This window comes from Ovis canadensis, chromosome 1 (assembly GCF_042477335.2).
Source record: "Ovis canadensis isolate MfBH-ARS-UI-01 breed Bighorn chromosome 1, ARS-UI_OviCan_v2, whole genome shotgun sequence".
In the NCBI taxonomy this organism is placed as follows: Eukaryota; Metazoa; Chordata; class Mammalia; order Artiodactyla; family Bovidae; genus Ovis; species Ovis canadensis.
The window spans coordinates 206,561,071-206,584,366 of NC_091245.1; the positions used below are offsets into that span (position 1 = coordinate 206,561,071).

Genomic DNA, 23,296 nt, shown 5'->3' on the forward strand with positions numbered 1-23,296 from the left:
AAGATATCTCAACTTCAAATCAATCCCTGAAGCTCAACTACAAACCAAAGGCCACCAAGTTTTCTCTGTTATTAGTCACTCTGGTTTCCAAATATAATCCTTGTCCTACCTTAGCTTTCCATCAGACATCCTAGCAAACAATTTATCTGTGCTGATTCTAGATGAAAATTTGACTGCTTTGAATTTTCTTTCTTTCCTCATTCAATTGTTTCTGTATGGATGACTCTTGTTTCTATTTTGTGACACTTCGGCTTTGCAAATCAATAGTGATTAACCTTCTGGGTTTTCTGTTGTTGTCTGGCTGGTTGTTTTGCCTACACGGCATGCAGGATCTTAGTTCTCTACCAGGGATCAAACCTGTGTCTCCTGCAGTGAAGTGCAGCTTTAACCACTGGACTGCCAAGGAAGTTCCTAGCTTGCTTGCTAACTAAACAAAAACCCTACTTAGAAGAAGCGAAAAAAAACCCCAACAACTAAAACCACTTTGCTTTGTCATTCTAACAGTTTTTACACACACCCAACTTCACATACACCATGTATACCTGAGACAATCTTGCAGCTCATGGTGATAGGCTGGAAGGATTTTCCAGGTGACTCAGGGTTAGGAAGCTGACCTTGTGGCACAATTTTGCAGCTTGATGCTATTGGCTGAAAAGCTGAATTGCCATGAGAACAAAACGTAACCTTCTGGGATGTTGTCATTTTGGTGGGTGTTCGTTCCAATGAAGATGGCAAAGAATAAAATGTAGTGTGTCTCTCAGCTTCAGTGTTGGCTGGGAATCCTTCTTGAAATGAAAGAGGCAAATAAGTCATCAATCGCTTTGAAATTTCTTATCATTTCAACAACTATTTAAGCCAGTTACCAGTAGTAAAATAAACAGAATAGACAGGTATTTAACACCGCTTTATATATTTTGGGGTGAAATGTAAATATCACACCTACAATCATATTTCATTAAAATGCTTGTTTCAAAAAATCAGAAAACATTAACAATATATAATAAAATTTACACAAGCTCATTATGTTCTCCCACTTTTTATATATGAATTGAAAAACTGTTCAGAGGAAAAACTCAAAAGATAGCACGTTTAATCTAATGATATCCTATTTTATTAAATGCCCATAAAACAATGCAACTAAAATTTAAGAGGAATAAAGTTGAGATTTTTATAAAAGAACTAAAATATTAACACACATTAAAATGTAGGCTTACCAATTAAATCAATATGATTCAGAATCAATTTTATATTGTATCTGTATATGTTACATAAGTAAACCCCTAAATACTTCATTATATGCTTATATGCCTATTAAATGAAATGATGCCATGGTCAAAATGCATGATAACAAATCTTATATTGTATTTTAAGTAAGATTAGATACTTAATATTCAAGCTTCTTGTTCACACAATCAGAGTCCAAATAAGAAATTCTTCCTGTATCTATCAGAGGAAACCATTCTATTCAAAGAATAAATATGTTTTTCTCAGTGAGTTCTAGGTTTTATGAAATGTTGACAAAACTTTATGAAAAAAAATTTCTGAGAAGAGTAAGGACTTGGCTATTTTCATACTACCTCTCTGTAGGAGAGCAGCATGCCGACTTACGGAAAATTTCTTTTCCATATACTCTTAACTCACTGAAGACAGCAGTTCACTATCAAGTGAGGGAAAGGAATGCTCCATACAAGGTAAAATGCATTTCCATACATGGAAAAATATATATTACCTTTCTCCACAGAGGTATCAGGTACTGGCTCATGTGACTGCTTTATCGGTGAGGATGCTTTCATGGGGGCTGGAATGGTCAAAGGCAAGGATGGTGGGGCATCTGAGATGTCTGACTCAGAGGACTGAGGATAAACGGAGTCTTCTCCCAGAGAATGTCGATGGAGCTCAACATCCACTACCTACATAACCATGCAACAACTGGGCTCATGAATCCATCGTCAATGTCACAGAAAGCCCCAAACCCATCTCAGAACATGGTGCTCTAAGAAATGTGGCAAATGATTCCTAGTTATAATTCAATCTCAGTAACTAAAGGATTTACCCCAGGATATAATCTAATCTAGCTTAATAAACAACTCAATGAAACCAATCATAAAATTGGGGACTTTCCAGTTAGTGTTTCTGTACCTTAGAACACTCTCCCCTCCAATCTTCATATGACTGCCTCTTTCTCACCAGTAGGTCTCAATCAAAAGTCACCTTCTCAGAGGGGCCTTTCCTAACTAATCTAGCAAAAGCAATTCCCTTGTCTCCCAGCTATTCTCTTCTTTATAGCACTCATTTGTAAGTGAAATTATCTTATCTGCATTTATGTTTACTAAATACTTTCTCCCCACTTTCAACACAACCAAGAATAAAACCCCTTGAAAATTGCAGCTGCTCAATTTGTTGATTTTTGTGTCCTCAGTACTTGAACCAGTGCCTAGCACATGGTACATGATCAATAAATATGTTCTGACCTAACGCAGCACATTTCCATAAAGAGAATAAGGTTTAACTTAGCTATTTCTCATCATAATGGCTACTGCTGATATATCATGAACACTAAAAAGTGGGGGGTAGGGGGCAGGGGGTGGAGATGGGGTAAGAAAACAAAATTGAAGGTCTCATACCTCCTGATTTCAAAAGATATTATTACAAAATCATAGTAATTAAAAGAGTGTGGTACTGGCATAAAGACAGGCACATAGATCATTAGGCTAGAATATACTCTCACACACTAAAAAGAATCTCTCTCACATATATGGCTGAATTATTTTGTGAAGGGTGTCAAGACCACTGAGTGGGAAGAGGATAGTCTTTTCAACAAACAGTGCTGAAAAAACTGGAGATCCACATGCATTAGAATGAAGATAGATGCTTACTTTATACTATATGGAAAAATTAACTCAAAGTAGATCAAAGACCTAAACATAACACTTAAAACAATAAAACTCACAGAAGAAAATAAAGAGGCAAAGTATTGTAACACTGAATTGGGCAATGATTTCTTGGGTATGATACAAAGTGTACAGTTATAAAAAACAAATAGGCTACATCAAAATTTTAAACTTTTGCACATCAAAGGAACACAATGAAGAGTGAAAAGGAAAGTCACAGAATGGGAAAAAATATCTGCTGAGAGATTAATATTGAGAATATGGAGACCTCCTAAAAATCAGCTATACGAAACCAAACATCCAATTAAAAAATGGACAGAGGATCTGAATTAACGTTTCTCTAAAGAAGATATATGAATGACCAAAAAACCACTGAGTGACGCTCAACATAAATAATCATTATAGAAATGTATACCCAAACCACAATGAAATACCACCTCACATCTACTGGATAATACAAAAAAAAGAAAACAATGAGTGCAGACAAAGATGCGGAGAAACTGAAATGCTTATGCACTGCTAGTGGGAAGGTAAAATGGTGCTGCTGCTATGATAAACAGTGTGGCAGTTTTTCAAAAAATCAAAAACAGAATTACTGTTTGATCCAGCAATTCCACCTCTGGTTATACACCCAAAAGTACTAAACACAGGGACTCAGACAGATCCACATTCTCAGCAGCATTATTTACAATAGCCAAAATGGAAGCTACTCAAGTGCTTTCATTGGTAGATAAATGGATGAACAAAATGTGACATATACCGACAACAGAATGTTACTCAGCCTTAAAAAAAAGGATTCCCTGGTGGCTCAGACGATAGAGTCTGCCTGCAATGAGGGAGACCTGAGTTCTATCCCTGGGTCAAGAAGATCTCCTGGAGAAGAAAATGGCAACCCACTCCAGTATTCTTGCCTAGAAAATCCCATGGACAGAAGAGGCTGGCAGGGGTCACAAAGAGTTGGATGTGACTGAGAGACTGCAGCCTTAAAAACAAGGAAATTCTGACGTGCTACAATGTGTATGAGCCTTGAGAACATTGTGCTAAGTGAAATATGGCAGTCACACACACACAAAAGAACACTGTATGATTCTACTTATATGGTAGAGCAGTCAAATTCATAGACAGAGAAAGTAGAAGAGTGGTTGCCAGGGGTTGCGGGCAGAGGATGAGTTATTATCAATCAGTAGTTTCCGTTTTCCAAGATGAAGAGTTCTCTGGAGATGGGTGGTAGTGAAAGCTGCATGAAATGTAAATATATTTAATACCACTTAACACTTAAAAATGATTAAGTTGGTAAATTTTATGTGTAAATTTACCACAATTTAAAAAAAATAAATAAAAATGGGGGGAGAAACTTTTTTTACATTTAGCATTCATGTTTTTCCTAATTAAAAATGAAGATCAATTTTCATAATACTTGTTCCCAAATAATACTGCAGGAAAATAACCTACCGTCTCTGCTCCAAGAGTCTGCAAGCCAGTGTAAGTTCTGTCCAGCTATTGAAAGAAGAGTATTAAGTTTTACTATGCTTACTTATAAACCTTAGGATACAATCTTATCTAAAACACTTTCACTGCAAGTCTTCCTTTCATAATATCTACTTTTTCATAATGTAAATTATTGATTTATCACATCAATAAAAGCCCTCAATTTTCTAAGAGAAAAATTGAATAAAATAAATAAAACAACCTCAGACATATAAGCAGTTGTTATAAAGACAGGCTATAAAAATATACATGCAGTATGATGGCACAATTAAATACTCATGTATTTACTAAGCACTTCTGGAAAAAATGAAGGAAAATTTAGGCAATACTAATAACTACTAGTATATTTGCATCATGGATGATTCATTTCAGAGGAGAGAAAGAAGTATACATTGAGGGAATGTTAATTATATACACAAAAAAGTTACAATTACATACAAAGATATGTTCATATTCTTGCATTTTATATTTTAAATTAAATTAAAAGTTAAAAAAGGATTTGTGGCAGCTTGCCAATATAAATCGTACACAGTAAGATCGATAGGTAAAAATGATGAAGTGAGGAGGGGAGGGGAGAGGTGAAGAGGGGAAGGGGAGGAAAGGGGAAAAATACGAAGCCAGGGATAGGTTAGTAAATGTAAACTTTTAAAAGTTTGCAAGAACGTCCCTGATGGCTCAATGGTAAAGAATCTGCCTGCCAATGCAGGAAACTTGAGTTTGTTCCCTGGGTCAGGAAGATTCCTTGGAGAAGGAAATGGCAACCAACTCCAGTATCCTTGCCTGGGATACACCATGGAAACAGAAGCCTGGAGGGCTACAGTCCATGGGGTCACAAAAGAGTTGACACGATTTAGCGACTAAACAACAACAAAGGCTTGCAAGAGGTAGATTTCAAGTTTGGCTGAGCTCCTAAATAGTCAACACAGAGACGACAACTCAGTCATGAGATCTAGTATTCATAATTTAAAAGGCAATACAGGGTGGATTTATAGTAGCCCCACGGAAGAGATCTGGAGTTTTAATGCTTAAACCTTCACCAATAGGGTGACTGTATTAAAGATACGGGCAATTTTAAGGCTATATCCATTTTCATGTTCTCCAGAGCACAGATATAACAGTCTCTCTGTAAACTGCACTGGCCTATATTTTATTTGTGGGACCTTGTTTTGCAAGAGACATTGACAAAACAGAACTATTATCAAAATGGCAAGAGAACTGGAAAGCATAGCATATAAGCAATGTTACAAGAACAGGTTTAGGCTGGAGAAGGAATGATTTAAGGAGATATGAAAGTTATCAATAAACATTTTTAGAATTCTTAATAAACAAAACAAAATCCTGTTCTGTTCTACTCCAGAAATCAAACAATGATAAATGAGATCAAGGTTAGAAGAGGGGGGCAGGGGTCACACAGTTTTAAGTAAATTTAGGAAAGAAGCTTCCAAAAGTTTATTTACTAAACAGATAAATAGAATGTCTGGGGAATTACTGTGCTCCGTGGTGATGACTAGGAGAGGTTCAGATGACTATTCAAGGATGCAGGATATGTGAATTCATCCTGGAAACTTTAAATGCTACAGAACTCTTAACAGAGTCTTTAGTATGCAATATAATTATTACAGTATCAAATATAGATTGTTATATACTACAGAATCTCAGAATACAGATCACTGTGGACTTTAATAACCAAGAAAAGCTACACAGGAACTTAAAGAATGGAAAGAATCCACACCGGCATACGAGAAGGGAAGAGGATAAAAGACAACATCAAAAAAGGCCCCCAGTATCTCTGGGACATGAATAGAGACTGACCTGACTGGAGCCGGACGTTCACACAGATTAGTGTGACATAATTTAGGGGAAGTATGTCAAGTCAAAATGTGAAGAGTCTCCAATCCCAGGCAGGGGAATCTAAACTTGAATAACAGATATTCAATCAAAGCTTCTCAGAGAGGAATAACATAACGGTTCTCGTGTTTGAAGAAGAATAATCTGACAGTGGTGTACAGAATGGACTGAGGGGAATGGAGATAGACTGGAATTAAAAAGGCTAATCCGGAGACAGAATAGACTAATGGCCAAGAAGAGTGGGAAGGGTGAAGGATAGTCTATAAGAAAGATTATGAAGAAAGAGTCATGGTCGGCAAGTGAATAAATATTTAGAACACAGAGGGATAAATCAAAGATGGTTCTGAGAGTTAACAAAGAAACAGCAGGAAATATGATGCTCTAGTATAAATAAAGATCAATGGTCACAACAGAGGTGCTTAAGTTCTCAAGGCCAATCAATAAATGATAAATAGTAAATCTGAGAAAAATCTGGTAACATTTTAAATACTGCTGTTTTAAAACTGTCTCATTCACCAGAAACTCTAAGTGATAAGGACAATACAATATGTATAAAAACTATGCAAACAATTCCCTTTATTTTAGGGATCAGGGCTGAGCCCAGTGCAATATAAGATGGCATGTGCAGTGCTTAAAATAAGTTAAGGGGAAAGCAAGACTATTTTAGACCTTCCTCTAAGTGGGAACATATCCTGCCCTACTGAACAAAGTGGCTAAATACTCTTTATTTGGTTTCAGTTCTTCACTGAGGTTTTAAGAAAATCTTGTTTTACAGTAATCTCTAGAAAATAACTTAAACATCAAGTTTAGCAGTGCTGTTTACCAACAATGGAGGACAAATTTCAGGTGGTTTTAAGGTTGAAAAGGGTACATTTGTAGAACAAAGGGAACAAAGAGGGAATTTTGAAAATGTACTCAGATTCATCTGGAAGCAATTAATGGGAATAATGTGGTAAACCGCAAAGTAAGGGTACTTTGGAAGGAGTTCAACATTAGGATTATATCTAACAGACAGAAAATGTACATGAGACTACTACAGAGAGGGGCATAAGGGTAATTTACAAAAATGCTCTATCTTCCAACTATGAATGCTAAATGCTTATTATATAAATTGGAAAAGAAACATACATACACAGAAAAAAGGGGCAGGAGAAATTGTCCACAATGTCATTACTTCAATTACTCCAACTTTTTAGTTTATTTGTGTTTTTTTTCCATCTATTTAAAATCTTGGTTGACCTCATATTATATATAGTTTTATATTTATGCTTTTCACTTACTATAATGGTAGTTTCCCCATGTACAGAAAACACTTTGTAAAATAAATTTATAATGGTTACATTATAAACCATGTGGATATATCAGTTAAGGATTCCAAAAGTAGTACAACCCTGCACAGGACTTTATATTTTCTAAAATATGTTCACTTCTATCTTTATTCTTAGGAGATAAATAGACAAGGATTATTATTTGTGCCTCTTTCTACAGAAAATTAAGATGTAAAAAAGTAAAATATAGATTAAAAAGGAAAAGATTTCATTTACCTATTAGCCCCAGGTAACACAGTAATAGTGAGCTCTGATCAGAGATCAAGTCTTCTGATTATTGAACCAGCTCATCTTTTTAAAGAACAGAGTTTGTTGCAAAGTGACCCTTTCCTCAACATTTAGAGGACAAATGCTGCAGCAGTAAGCAGAACACACTCAAACAGATGTATCATCCTTCCACTATCTGAAGTGGTTAACTTCTCTCAGAAGGTCTAACCTACCACTTCAGGTGCAGGTGAAAAGAGACACTTCATTTCAGGGGAGCAATGCTTTGTTTTGTTACAATACCTTCAGATTATGTATGATATCTATCCGCTTGTTCTGGCTGTCCTTAAAGTGAACTTGCACTCTGACAGGAAACTCACCCCAGCCTCTTCTGGTCAAGTGAAAAGGAGGCTCTCTAGGGAAAAGCAGATATTAAATTTATTAGTCCATTTTCACTCTCTCATTCTAGAAAAGGAAATTTTCCCATAATGGGTAAGTTAGAACTTCACATGTTTCTGACAATTATTTATATTTCCTTACTTGATGCTAAATCAATATGCTGAATTTTGCTAAACTGCTAAACTATAGAAGAAAAAAATTCAACTCAAATCTACATTAAACTTTCAACCACTGAATACTTAGAGCTAAGACACTTACACCATATAATCCAGTGTCATTATTTTCATAGACAGGGAATTAAGGTGATTTGACAGTATTAAAGCCAGAACCCTGGACAGAGGCTGTGAGGGACATTCCTCACCCCAAACACTCACTTATTCCTCTACTCTGGCAAGAACAAAATAAACCATATTCAATCCAAAGGTGACAAATTTATTAAAGCTATCTACTAAGAAGACTTAAAAAAAACTATCTGACTTTACAAAATTTTAGTGAATAGAGAGGAATGTGTGATTGCTAATGAGAATTTTCAGTCAAAATTTAATTTGTGAAGGAAATAAAAAGGAAGAGTGATGAGAAAAAGACTGGTTTGCTGTTGATAATTGGTGTTGGGTACATGAGGATTCAATATACTCTACTTTGTCTATGTCTGGAATTTTCCATAATAAAAAGTTTAAAAATGTAATTGAGGCCCCATTGAAACCATGGGGGTCAATTGAAACCATGTACTTAAGAATAACATGGTTTAAGTTAATGGAGGAAAGAGAGAATGCTTTAAAGTGAAAATGTTCATTATGAATCACTGGTCTGGAATTACTATAATGAGAGAGGATACCAAGACTGCAGGGAGAAAGGACTTTCAGTGGGATTTGCTTTTGGAAAACTAAGGAGAGATGTGAATTCAGTAAGGTAGAGGGAGTCCAAGAACACACCCTGGAGAGGAGTCCAAGAACAGATACGAATCATCAGGCACAAGGCCAGAGGCTACCAGGAGAACCTAAGGCAGGAAAAACCCTGAGTATGACAGCAGCCTGGAAGGCAGAGAAAGGAGCAGCTGTATTATAAACTAGGGAAAAAAGAAAGCAAAGGAACAAGAGTGCTTTGGGAGAAACCAGCTGAGATGGCAAGAGAAGCTGCCATGATGTCAGCATAAATTCAGACAAATAAGAGACGTGGGATCAAATGAGAAGGTTGACTTGAGGCAGCAGTCTGAAAAGGAATCCAAAGTCAGAGATACAGTGGGGCCTAGAAGCATAGTGGACTTAAGACTAATTAAAGAAAATTCTATAGATGACAGGTTTAGTCACTTAAATTCCAGTAAAGCTAAGTGAATGGCCTAAATTCATCTTGTAATATTCGTCAATCATACTGTTTGTATGCTGAACTTCTCTTACAAAGGACAGAGTAAATCAGTTGTGCTCCATCATTTATAGTCTAAACTTTAGTGAATGGATAGGAAGGACTGCAGGAAGACAGAAGACAGACAAACCAGGAAAAAGGAACAAGGATTTTAACAGGAAATTCCTCCTTAACCATATTTTTGGAAGGAAAAAAGGAATCTAAGACCTACCAACAGATGAGACATCACCTACCGAATATTCTACCTCAAAAGATATTATGTGTTTCACACAAAAAAGGACTGCTTCCCTTGAAGATAATTCTGTATTTCTAGATTCTCAAGGGCTTTCCTGGTAGCTCAGCTGGTAAAGAATTTGCCTGCAATGCAGACCTCGGTTCAATTCCTGGGTCAGGAAAATCCCCTAGAGAAGGGACAGGTTACCCTCCAGTATTCTTGGACTTCCCTGGTAGCTCAGACAATAAAGAATCCGCCCGCAATGTGGGAGACCTGGGTTGGGAAGATCCCCTGGAGGGGGGCATGGCAACCCACTCCAGTATTCTGGCCTGGAGAACCCCCATGGACAGAGGAGTGTGGTGGGTCACAATCCACGGGGTCACAGAGTCAGACACGACTGAGCAACAAAGCACAGCACAGATTCCTCATAGAGGGTGAAATGTATCAATAACCAACAAGAAAAACTCACAGAGTACTGGACTTTAAAAATGGCTTTCTTAAAAATATAGAATGAAGCATAACTCCTTGTCCAACTAATTAATTCAAATGGCCAACCAGTCTTTTAAGATCACTTCTAGTGACCCCAAATCCACTATCTAATGAAACTTCCTATTACATTTCTTTTTTTAATTTAAATAAGCTCTGGCCAGTTTTTTTTAAATTATTTTAATTGGAGACTAGTTATTTTACAATACTGTACATGTGTCCCCCACTTCTTATCCATTTGTCTGCCAATGGACATCTAGGTTGCTTCCATGTCCTAGCTATTGTAAACAGTGCTGCGATGAACACTGAGGTCCACGTGTCTCTTTCAATTCTGGTTTCCTCAGTGTGTATGCCCAGCAGTGGGATTGCTGGGTCATATGGCAGTTCTATTTCCCATTTTTTTAAGGAATCTCCACACTGTTCTCCATAGTGGCTATACTAGTTTGCATTCCCACCAACAATGTAAGAGGGTTCCCTTTTCTCTGCACCCTCTCCAGCATTTATTGTTTGTAGACTTTTTGATAGCAGCTATTCTGACTGGCATGAGATGGTACCTCATTGTGGTTTTGATTTGCATTTCTCTGATAATGAGTGATGTTGAACATCCTTTCATGTGTTTGTTAGCCATCTGTAGGTCTTCTTTGGAGAAATGTCTGTTTAGTTCTTTGGCCCATTTTTTGATTAGATCGTTTATTTTTCTGGTACTGAGCTGCTTGTATATTTTTGAGATTATTTGTCAGTTGCTTCGTTTGCTATTATTTTCTTCCATTCTGAAGGTTATTTTTTTTACCTTGCTTATAGTTTCCTTTGTTGTGCAAAAGCTTTTAAGTTTAATTAGGTCCAATTTGTTTATTTTTGTTTTTATTTCCATTACTCTGGGAGGTGGGTCATAGAGGATCCTGCTGTGACTTATGTCAGAGTGTTCTGCCTATGTTTTCCTCTAGGAGTTTTATAGTTTCTGGTCTTACTTTTAGATTTGTAGTCCATTTTGAGTTTATTTTTGTGCATGTGTTAGTGTTCTGCTGCTGCTGCTGCTAAGTTGCTTCAGTCGTGTCCAACTCTGTGTGATCCCACTGACGGCAGCCCACCAGGCTCCCCCATCCCTGGGATTCTCCAGGCAAGAACACTGGAGTGGGCTGCCATTTCCTTCTCCAATGCATGAAAGTGAAAAGTGAAAGTGAAGTCGCTCAGTCGTGTCTGACCCTCAGCAACCCCATGGACTGCAGCCTACCAGGCTCTTCTGTCCATGGGATTTTCCAGGCAAGAGTACTGGAGTGGGCTGCCATTGCCTTCTCCAGAAAGTGTTCTAGTTTCTTTCTTTTACAAGTGGTTGACCAGTTTTCCCAGCACCACTTGTTAAAGAGATCATCTTTTCTCCGTTGTATATTCCTGCCTCCTTTGTCAAAGATAAAGTGTCCATAGGTGTGTGGATTTATCTCTGGGCTTTCTATTTTGTTCCACTGATCTATATTTCTGTCTTTGTGCCTGGCCAGTTTTATTAAAGAAAATTTGTACACAATTTACTTTTCACCAGTCTGTGCTGGCATGCTTCTGATGATATCAGAATCACCTGGATCAATGATAGCCAGTGTGCATACCCTGCAGTATTTTCCACATGCTGTGCCCAATTCAGTATTATTGCCACTGTAGTGATGGACACCAGTTTTGGCCAATCAGCATAATACTCTATTTCAGATTTCCTCAGGGCTGGGCAATTGCTGGTGAAGATGACCAGTTTTGCTTTGCCTAGTCTGATCATTTTCAGAGTCTGCTTATAGCCTAGCACATACTTTCCACTTTTCTTAACCAGCTGAAGCCCAGAGCTGATTGACTCCAGTGATTCTGTTATTTCCTTTGCGGCCACCATCTTCTGGTCTTAGGTACAGGATGTCCCCAACCAAGAGCATCTGCCAAGATGGCCAGGGAGCAAGAAAGGGCTTACATTTCTGAAGAGCTCTGTTATAAAAAAGATTTCATTTTCTTCCTGCAAGTCGTATGCTTTCTGCAATCACAAATAAATTCTTCCTCCATAGGACCTTCAAAAAATCTAAAACATTCCACTAAGCTGTCCACCCTGAAGGGTAAACACATTCTGTTCCTTGTAACAGCAGCAGAAGCAAATACTTACATTGTTTAGCATAATCCTACTACTCTTCTAAGCCCTTTATATCTATTAACTAATCTAATCTTTATAACCACAATATGAAACATCCTGAGATACAGTGAGGCTAAGTAACTAGCCGAAGGTCACATAGCAATTAAGTAGTGAATCTGAGATGTGCCCAGAGTGCCCGCCCCCATCCCCCACCCCCATAATCCTGTTTTTTTTTTAATGATACAATTTGAAGAGGCTCACTAGGACAGTCCTTTGGGGGCCTAGTCCATTGTAGTCTCTCACATACAAAGGCCAGGAATATTTTAACACCGGAACCATGTGTTCTTCATGTTTGAAATCCCTGTATCAAGTCCTAAGCCTAGCAAACGTGTAGTGACTATCTTGTGCCTAAAATCAAAGTTTACAGTCACAGCTTTTAGAAAGTTGGCTAAGGATGGCCATAGCAACTGAACTTAATGGAAAACAGATGGTTTGTTGGAGCAGAATCTACCCATGCTCTTCATCAGGTAATGTGCTCTGACAAGGAGATTCACAGTGCATGGGAAACACACATGCACTTTGGTTCAGAGAGATTATCCTTAAATTTCAAGTCAGCTGAAAAGATCTCACCTACTCATCACATTACTCTAGATACTTTGACACAAGAAATATCTTAAAAGTCTCGTAAAGAACATAGAGTTAAATTAAATTAAGAACACAGGTTAATGTTCTGTCATACCTGAAGTTTAAAGTTCAGTTCTAAGGAGAATATTTTAAGAATACAGATAAACTGGAATGTGCCAGAGAATATAACCTGGAGGGCAGAGGAACACAAAGTCACATAAACAACTGAAACAAATGTGGATGTCTGGCTTGGAGGAAAACAGCAGAGACCTAACAGTGCTCTCAAAATATTTGAACAACAGCTATATGGAAAAGAGTTTATAATGATTCTGTGTGGTGTCACAAAATATATGGAAGTGTACTGGTTAGAAGTTAAAGGAAGTTAGGACTCTCCTCAATATAATTCAGTTCAGTTGCTCAGTTGTGTCCAACTCTTTGAGACCCCACGGACTGCAGCATGCCAGGCTTCCCTGTCCATCACCAATTCCTGGAGCTTGCTCAAACTCATGTCTATCAAGTCCGTGATGCCATCCAACCATCTTATCCTCTGTCATCCCCTTCTCATCCCACCTTCAATCCTTCCCAGCATCAGGGTCTTTTCCAATGAGTCAGTTCTTTACATCAGATGGCCAAAGTATTAGAGCTTCAGCATCAGTCTTTCCAATGAATATTCAGGACTGATTTCCTTTAGGATAGACTGGTTGGATCTCCTTGCAGTCCAAGGGACTCTCAAGAGTCTTCTCCAACACCACAGTTAGAAAGCATCAATTCTTAGGTGCTCAACTTTCTTTATAGTCCTCAATATAATTAAAAACTTCCAAACAAACATAGCCACTTACAAACAGAAAGGCCCACATCACGAATTCATCATTCACTCAACATGAAATGAGCATTTACTATATGCTAGGCACGATTCTAGATAAAGACAATCAAGAAAAATTCCCAAACATCCAGAAGTCCTGAATCTAGTAAGGGAGACATACATGTAAATTAGTAAGTGTAATAACAAATTTATATACATTACTTGCTATGAAAACAGAGGTATGGTTGATCATTAACAAACTGTTTCTCTAGAAACACACACAAGCAAGGTTCTCTTTTAAAATACTATTTAAAAATCATAGTATTGTACTTAATAAAACATACAGTAAAGTATGCTCTTGGGAAAGGTATGTGGTAATAGTTTAATTTACAACCTGCAAAAAACTTAACTGGTCAGACATAGCACCACAGCTAATTATGGAATACTGTCAAAGTGGCATGAGTCAAACAGAAAATGTGAAACCTCATAAATTGCACAAAACAAAGTTCATTTACAATTAACAGAAGATACTCTAGATGTAAAAGACAAGAGAGAAATTTGACAAGGAGCTATGGCATGATCTCTCCCCTAGATTTCCTCAGACTTAAAATATAATCTGATAAATGTGACCTTTACCTACAGATTGGATTTCTTAGTAAATATAATTTCATATATTATTGCATGATACTTTTCTACAACCTAAAGGAAGCCATGTGTTTCACAAAGTCCAATTCTTGGGATGAGAACTGAGAAATAACATGGGCACTGATTTGCATCATTAAAGTATTAGGGTTTTACATAATGAGCTTCTAACCCCACTTTTAGTAAATCAGATGTTCATCAGCAATAAAAAAATATGATTAATACATTTTAACTGATTCACATGTTTTATATTAAATAAAATGCTTTCCTAAAACAGTGTTGTTGTTGCTGCTGTTTTACTGTATGGAATTTTTTGCCTGGACATTAAGACATATTTTTTATATTAATATTTATATCTTTATGGACAAAGTGCTTTTTAAACTCACCTACTATTTCTTAACAAAATCACTAAAATATCTGTACTTAAACAATAGGCTAATTTGGAGTTAGGATATCTAAACTCAGAAAATACTGTTAATCTTAAGTTATCTTAAAGTACAAAATATTGTTACTATTCCAAGAATTCAAGTAAACAATCATTTACTTGTATTTTAACCCCTGTAAGAAAGTAGGGCAAAGAAGGAATCATTGAGAAAGTTAACTTCTGAGTTATATCTTAAAGGATAAACGGCAGATTTTAAGAAAGACAGCTACACTGTGTACACATAAGCATATGTATGTGTGTATAAGCAAAGAAGACAGACAATAGGAAGATGGTATTCCTAGCAAAGAAAACAAATCTAGGTCACCAGTGGAATTCTAGGTGAGGCTAGATGAGCTGTACTGGGTATTTCTAAAAGGTTTCATGAATCAGGTATAGACTGAAACAAAATCACAAGGTTTTTTCAACTCTATTGTCTGAGAGCCTATGAATGTACTTGCTCCTTTATCAATCTGTACCATTAGAATAAAACAGAACAGCAACACTTTTCCAAGGTTCTATCAAATGAAATACGTCAAGAAAATAAAGGAAGTAAAAGAAAAAAACCTTGTTTGCACTGGAAAACTCTTACACTGATTCATTCTCTTGGGTAGACAAGATAGAAAGATTCAATATCATGAAAAGTATGAAAATTAATCATTAATTCAATGTGATTTCAATCCATAAATCGACACTTAGAATCTAAAGTAACCTGGAACAACATATGTACTCAAGAATGACCAAGACAAAAATTGTAGAATAATAATAATAATCAGGGGAACATACTCTACCTAAGATCAGCATATTCTATTAAGCGAAACAATTAGAATAGTATAGTATTAGTACAGGAATCAAATTAACAAAATCTAGCATCAGATACATGTTTTTATGAGAATTAAGTGCATATTAAAGGACAGATCAGCTGATAATTAATATATACCTAAATATCCATATGAAGAATATAAATGTTGTGTACTAGCTACAAAATCTCATTTCCAAGTATTTGACTTTTTCACCAACGCCTATCTTCCAGCTCCATTTATAATCTATTTATTAGAAATAGATTTATTTTTGACCCCCACAGAGATTTTCATTTCTTGTCCATAACAGTTTTCACTACCCATTACTGCTATTATGTAATCTCAATGTAATCCCAATGTAATCTCCTTCTCTCCTTACTCAGCTCAGATTCCATGGTATATGACTACCATATTATTATTATTAAAGTAAGGAAATCAATGAACTGGGAGACCAAGGTTTTGGAAGACTTGTCTATCTGCATGCCAAAGTCCTAAGAGTGATGGCAAGAGTACTGGTAGAGAGAATATCAGCACACTAGGTGCTACAATTGTTTTTGAAAGAGGAATGAGTAGGAAATCAGTAAATGCTCCCAAAAAGGAGAAGCAGCAGATCTTATAAAATTTCAAAGGAGCAGAAGTTTTTAGAGAAAAGAAGGGGAAAACTGGTCTGGAAGCCACAAATACAAGCAAGACAGACAAGCACCCATTTCTAGAACCAATGGTGTGTAAGAGGGAAAAAAAACAAAAACAAAAACAAAAGTTACCACTTGAAAGTTTTCTCAGGAGAAACAGTGTTCTCAGGAATTAGTCAGGTTTTACTTCAGAGTCAGGAGTGCTCTAAAGGAATGTTCTGAAGAAAGCTGAAGATACAGGAGATTTCACTGATAATAAACCAGAACCACTTCTACAATACATTCATATAATGAACATATGTGTGATAGGTAACATCACATATAGATATGAACAATACACCTAAATGAAACAAATTTTACAAGAGTGTATATATATATAATGTGTGTATTTGTGTGTGTATAAAATCATTTCATCTTTGTGAAATAATCACAACAAAAAACTTCAATAGCTCTGCTAGATTAAAAACAGAGAAAAAAAATATCATTAAAGGTTACTTCTGAGAGGGTGAGATCATGGGAAACTTACAACATTAAGTATTTCTATAAAGTCAGAATCCTTTATTAAGTTCTAATATATTCTGATAATCATTAAAACAGTAACATTTTTATATTTATCTATATAAACAAGTTATTTCCAGAGGAGAGGAAAATAAGCTGGTGTAATTCATATGGTAACAACCTGACAGGTGGGGATGGTACCTGTTTAGTGAGACAGAAATCTGCAATAAAGAACCACAGCTAAAATTATACTGTGACTAAAAGCCAAAGCTGAATAAATTATTAATAATACAAGAATTTCAAAGGTGTGTTCTTGAGTTAAACCACTTTCCTTCCACTTCAGTAATTCTGTACTTCTCAGGTTTAATAACTCAAATAGTGCTCACCTAACTTCCACAAGGTCATTTGGTTTATAGCTGGGATGAAGAAAGAACCAAACTTTCTTGACAAAATGATTAATACTGGGTTCTCTACGAGAGCCTCGGACATATACCATCCACTTGTGGGTTGACTGGTCATTTTCTTCTCTCTTATCAGGAGGTATATACCTAGAGTAGGGAGAAAAAAAGACGACTTGAAATCTTTGTTCCTAACAAACCAATTAACTACTACTTAAAACAAGATTAAAAATCAATTACAAGAAGAAAATGGGAAAATTTACACATACATAAAGAGTAGACAACATACTACTTACCAATTAATAGGGAAAAAAAGAAATCAAAAGAGAAATTAAAAAAATACCTAGAGACATCTGAAAATGGAAATAGAGCATACCAAAACTGCAGTGATGCAGCAAAAACAGTTCTAAGAAGGAAGTTTATAGAGATAAATGCCTACATAAAGAAAAAAAAGATCTCAAATTAACAACCTAATTTTATACCCTAAGGAACTAGAAACAGAAAAACAAACTAAACCCTAAGTTAGGAAAAGGAAAGAAATAACAAAGATCAGAGTGGAAACAAAGACTAAAAACACAACAGAAAAGGCCAAAGAAAGAAGAGTTGGTTTTCTGAAAAGATAAAATAGACAAATTTTATCTTTACACAGACTTACCAAGAGGAGGGACTCAAACAAATAAAATTATAAATGAAAGAGGAGATGTTATAACTGATAACCACACAAACACAAAAGATCATAAAAGACTAAGAACAATTGCACATCAACAAACTGGACAACTTAGCAGTAATGAATAAAACCTAGAAATAGACACCCTACCCAGACTGAACGGTGAAGAAATAGAAATCTGAACAGAACAGTTACTAGTAAGGAGACTGAATCAGCAAACAAAAACCTCCCAACAAAGTACATTCCAGGACCAGTGGTTTAAAGGGTGAATTCTACCAAACAGATAAAGATTTTATTCCAATCCTCAACCTCTTCCAAAAAATAAAAGAAGAGGGAACACTCAATGATCTCATTTTATGAAGCCAAAATTACCAATACCAGAGTCAAGTGAGGATACTACAAGAAAAGGAAATTATAAGCCAGTGTCCCTGATAAAGGGCTTCCCAGGTGGCTCAGTGGTCAAGAATCTGCCTGCGAATGCAGGAGATGCTGGTTCAATCCCTGGGTTGGCAAGATCTCCTAGAGAAGAAAATGGCAACCCACACCAGTATTCTTGCCTGGGAAATCCCATGGGCAATGGAGCATGGCAGGCTACAGTTCATGGGGTCATAAAAGAGTCATACATGACTGAGTGACTAAACAACAATCCTTGATAAAAGTAAATGCAAAATTCTTCAACAAAACATTAGCAAACAGAATTCAACAGTACTTTAAAAGTATCATACAACATGAGCAAGTGAGATTTATTCCAGGCATACAAGGATGGTTTGACATCTACAAATCAATGCAACACATCACACTAATGAAATGAAGGCTAAAAATTATGTAATCATCTCAAAAGATGCAGTAAAAGCATTTGACAAAATTCAGTATCTACTCATAATAAAAATTCTCAACTGCATATAGAGGAAGCATTTCTTAAAATAATAAAGCCACACATGACAAGCCCACAGCTAAGATCATACTGAAAGGTGAAAGCCAGAAGATTTTCCTCTAAGATCAGGAACAAGACAAGGATGTCCACTATTGCCATTTTTATTCAACACAGTACTATAAGTCCTAGCCAGAGCAATTAGACAAAAAAAAAAAATGAAGAAATAAAAGGCAAACTGAAAAGGAAGAAGTAAAATTCTCTCTATTTGCACAAAACATAATATCATACATAGAAAAACCTAAAGACTCCATCACAAAACTATTAAATGAATTCAGTAGAGTTGTAGGATATAAAATCAACATTAAAAAATCAGTTGTTTCTATATACTGACAACAAACTACCAGAAAGAGAAATTGACAATAATTTCATTTACAACAGCATCAAATACAATAAAACACTTAGCAATTTAACCAGAGGTAAAAGATCTGTACACTGAAAACTGTAAGACACTATCAACTATACGTCAGTAAACAAAAATAAAACTAAAAATCTATAAGACACTGATGAAAGAAACTGAAGAAGGCATAGATATTCTGTGCTCAAGAACAGGAAAAACAGTTAAAATGTTCATACTACAATGCAATCTCTATCAAAATTCCAATGGCATTTTTTACAAATAGAAAAACAATCCTAAAATCTATGTGCAACGAGAAAAGATTCTGAATAGCCAAATCAATCATGAAAAGGAAGATAAAAGCTGAAGGCATCATGTTTCCTGGTTTCAAACTATATTACAAAGCTACAGTAATCAAAACGGTGTTGTACTGGAATAAAAACACATAAACCAATGCCACAAAATAGAGAGAGAAGAAATAAACTCACACTGGTCATTAATTTCCAATGAGGAAGCTAACATATACAGTGAGGGAAAGGATAGTTTCAATAAATGGTGCTGGGAAAACTGAAAAGCCACATGCAAAAGAATGAACTGAACCTCTATCCACAACAGACCCAAAATCGACCCAAAATGGATTCATAAGTTAAATTTAAGACCTAAAACCATAAAACTGGAAGAAAGTATAAAGGGCAAGCTTTTTTATATCTGTCTGGGCAACGATTTTTTGGATCTGACACCAAAAACAGAGGCAATAACAGGATACTAATAGATGGAGAAATATACCATGTTCATGGATCGGAAGAATCAGTATAGTGAAAATGAGTATACTATCCAAAGCAATCTACATATTCAATGCAATCCCTATCAAGCTACCAGCAGTATTTTTCACAGAACTAGAACAAATAATTTCAAGATTTGTATGGAAATACAAAAAACCTCAAATAGCCAAAGCAATCTTGAGAAAGAAGAATGGAACTGGAGGAATCAACCTGCCTGACTTCAGGCTCTACTACAAAGCCACAGTCATCAAGACAGTATGGTACTGGCACAAAGACAGAAATATAGATCAATGGAACAAAACAGAAAGCCCAGAGATAAATCCACACACATATGGACACCTTATCTTTGACAAAGGAGGCAAAAATATACAATGGAGTAAAGACAATCTCTTTAACAAGTGGTGCTGGGAAAACTGGTCAACCACTTGTAAAAGAATGAAACTAGATCACTTTCTAACACCGCACACAAAAATAAACTCAAAATGGATTAAAGATCTAAATGTAAGACCAGAAACTATAAAACTCCTAGAGGAGAACATAGGCAAAACACTCTCCGACATACATCACAGCAAGATCTTCTATGATCCACCTCCCAGAATACTGGAAATAAAAGCAAAAATAAACAAATGGGATCTAATTAAAATTAAAAGCTTCTGCACAACAAAGGAAACTATAAGCAAGGTGAAAAGACAGCCTTCTGAATGGGAGAAAATAATAGCAAATGAAGCAACTGACAAACAACTAATCTCAAAAATATACAAGCAACTTATGCAGCTCAATTCCAGAAAAATAAATGACCCAATCAAAAAATGGGCCAAAGAACTAAATAGACATTTCTCCAAAGAAGACATACGGATGGCTAACAAACACATAAAAAGATGCTCAACATCACTCATTATTAGAGACATGCAAATCAAGACCACAATGAGATACCACTTCACACCAGTCAGAATGGCTGCGATCCAAAAGTCTGCAAGCAATAAATGCTGGAGAGGGTGTGGAGAAAAGGGAACCCTCTTACACTGTTGGTGGGAATGCAAACTAGTACAGCCACTTTGGAGAACAGTGTGGAGATTCCTTAAAAAATTGCAAATAGAACTACCTCATGACCCAGCAATCCCACTGCTGGGCATACACACTGAGGAAACCAGAACTGAAAGAGACACATGTACCCCAATGTTCATTGCAGCACTGTTTATAATAGCCAGGACATGGAAACAACCTAGATGTCCATCAGCAGATGAATGGATAAGAAAGCTGTGGTACATATACACAATGGAGTATTACTCAGCCGTTAAAAAGAATACATTTGAATCAGTTCTAATGAGATGGATGAAACTGGAGCCAATTATACAGAGTGAAGTAAGCCAGAAAGAAAAACACCAAAACAGTATACTAACACATATATATGGTATTTAGAAAGATGGTAATGATGACCCTGTATGCGAGACAGCAAGAGACATAGATGTGTAGAGCAGACTTTTGGACTCTGTGGGAGAGGGAAAGGGTGGGATGATTTGGGAGAATGGCACTGAAACATGTATACTATCATGTAAGAAATGAATCGCTAGTCTATGTTCGATGCAGGATACAGGATGCTTGGGGCTGGTGCACAGGGATGATCCAGAGAGATGATATGGGGTGGGAGGGGGTTCATGTTTGGGAACTCATGTACACCCGTGGTGGATTCATGTCAATGTATGGCAAAACCAATACAGTACTGTAAAGTAAAATAAAGCAAAAAAAAAATTTATTAAAAAAAAAAACACAGAGGCAATAAAACCAAAACAAGTAGAACTACATCAAACTAAAAAGCATTTGTACATGAAAGGAAACCATCAACAAAATGAAAAGACAACCTATGGTATGGAAAAAGATACTTCTAAATCATGTATCTGATAAAGGGTTAATATTCAAAACATGAAGAACTCACAAAATAGCAAAACAAAGACAAAACTAAAATATCTAATTTATAAATAGGCAGAGGATCAAACTAAACTTCCAGTTATAAACAAGTCATGTAATGTATAGGTAATGTGTAGCTATGGTGACAGATGGTAACTAGACTTATTGTGGTAATCATTTTGCAATATATAAAAATATCAAATCACTATGCTGTCTACCTAAAACAAGTATAATGTTGCTAGATCAACTGTACTTCAATTAAACAAAACTATTTTTAAGGAGATAGATAAACATATTAACATACACACAGGAATATTATTCAGTCCTAAGAAAAAAGTAAATCCTGCCATTTTTGACAACATGGATAGACCGACCTTGATGGCATTATGGTAAGTGAAATAAGTCAAGCAAAGAAAGACAAATACTGCTTGGTATCACTTCTATGTGAAATCTAAGAAGAAAAATCAAACTCATAGAAGCAAAGTAGAAAAATGGTTATCAGGAGCTGAAGAGTTGGAGAAAATTTTCCATTTAAAAAAACCCTAAAATTCAGGCAATATTTAACAGCCATATTACCTAACCAAAGAAAGTCTTTGCAGTTAACCCTTTTCTTTAAACTTTTTTTTTTTGGCCGGGGGGGAGGGGGGCGGGGGGAGGCCTGAAGAGGCAATCCCTTGAAGTTTTTGTTTTGTTTTCTAATTATCATCAGGCAATTAAAAAAAAAATCCTGCTTTTCCTGCTAAGTGGGTACACTAGGTAGAAACAAACTAGCATACTTTATTCCTGGGTTAGGAAACCTCTAGCCTGTGGGGTGATTTCATTCAGGTTCAAAAGTTAGAACTCTGAACTCTTCTGTTTCCTATTCATTGCTGTCAAGGTTGCCAGTGGTTCTTTGTTTTTAAAGAAAACAAGTCATTTCCTTAAGTACGGACCATGGGAAAACTAGAATCCTCAGCCCTTCCTTTTGCCGCTCTGGCTTTACTTCATTAACAAAAGAAAGAAAGTGAAGTCACTCAGCCGTGTCCGACTCTTTGCCACCCCATGGACTGTAGCTTACCAGGCTCCTCCATCCATGGGATTTTCCAGGCAAGAATACTGGAGTGGGTCGCCATTTACTTCATGAGACCCCCTTATAACATTCTGTTGGAAAATATGGTCATGGCCTTTTGTAAATTCATCTATGTCTATGGTTATCCTTAGCGATACAGTGGGCCAAGTTGCCTAACCCAGTTTTTCTTTAGGCGTACTCATGTCCTATCTTTACCTTTGCTCTTCCATATATAAAAGCCAGCCCTATCAGCATTTTAATCAGAATATCTACATATCAACCTAGGAAGAAGAGTTATCTTTACAACACTGAGCTTTCCTATCCATTAGAGCCATACTGGTCTAATCATTTAGTTCCTTCATGTGTTTCAATAAAATTTCTATTTTCATAAAAGGCCAGCATATCTTTTATTATGCTACATTTTTTTATTGCTAGAGTTAATGTATCTTTTAAAAGTTGTCTTCTGTAAGTTTGTCATACAGAAATAATCAACTTCT

General features: G+C 36.2%; 1 protein-coding gene and 1 pseudogene across 9 annotated transcripts in view; both read right to left on the minus strand.

Moving 5' to 3' along the window:
• Positions 1 to 23,296, minus strand: part of YEATS2 (YEATS domain containing 2) — a 117,308-nt gene that overhangs the window by 49,566 nt on the left and 44,446 nt on the right. For 6 of the 9 annotated variants that reach the window (XR_011250181.1, XM_069558884.1, XM_069558859.1 and 3 more), the window contains exons 7-11: positions 17,118 to 17,279; positions 8,063 to 8,174; positions 4,340 to 4,388; positions 1,730 to 1,906; positions 543 to 785 (exon numbers count right to left, since the gene is read on the minus strand). Coding sequence is in view for 8 of the 9 variants with exons in the window: in XM_069558884.1 (XP_069414985.1) it covers positions 543 to 785; positions 1,730 to 1,906; positions 4,340 to 4,388; positions 8,063 to 8,174; positions 17,118 to 17,279 (743 nt within the window). In the remaining variant the exon portion in view is untranslated. Of the gene's footprint in view, positions 1 to 542; positions 786 to 1,729; positions 1,911 to 4,339; positions 4,389 to 8,062; positions 8,175 to 17,117; positions 17,280 to 23,296 lie in introns of all 9 variants that reach the window. The other 3 variants (XM_069558866.1, XM_069558832.1, XM_069558848.1) reach the window with 3 other exon arrangements.
• On the minus strand, positions 11,738 to 12,084 carry LOC138423387 (large ribosomal subunit protein eL30 pseudogene; annotated as a pseudogene).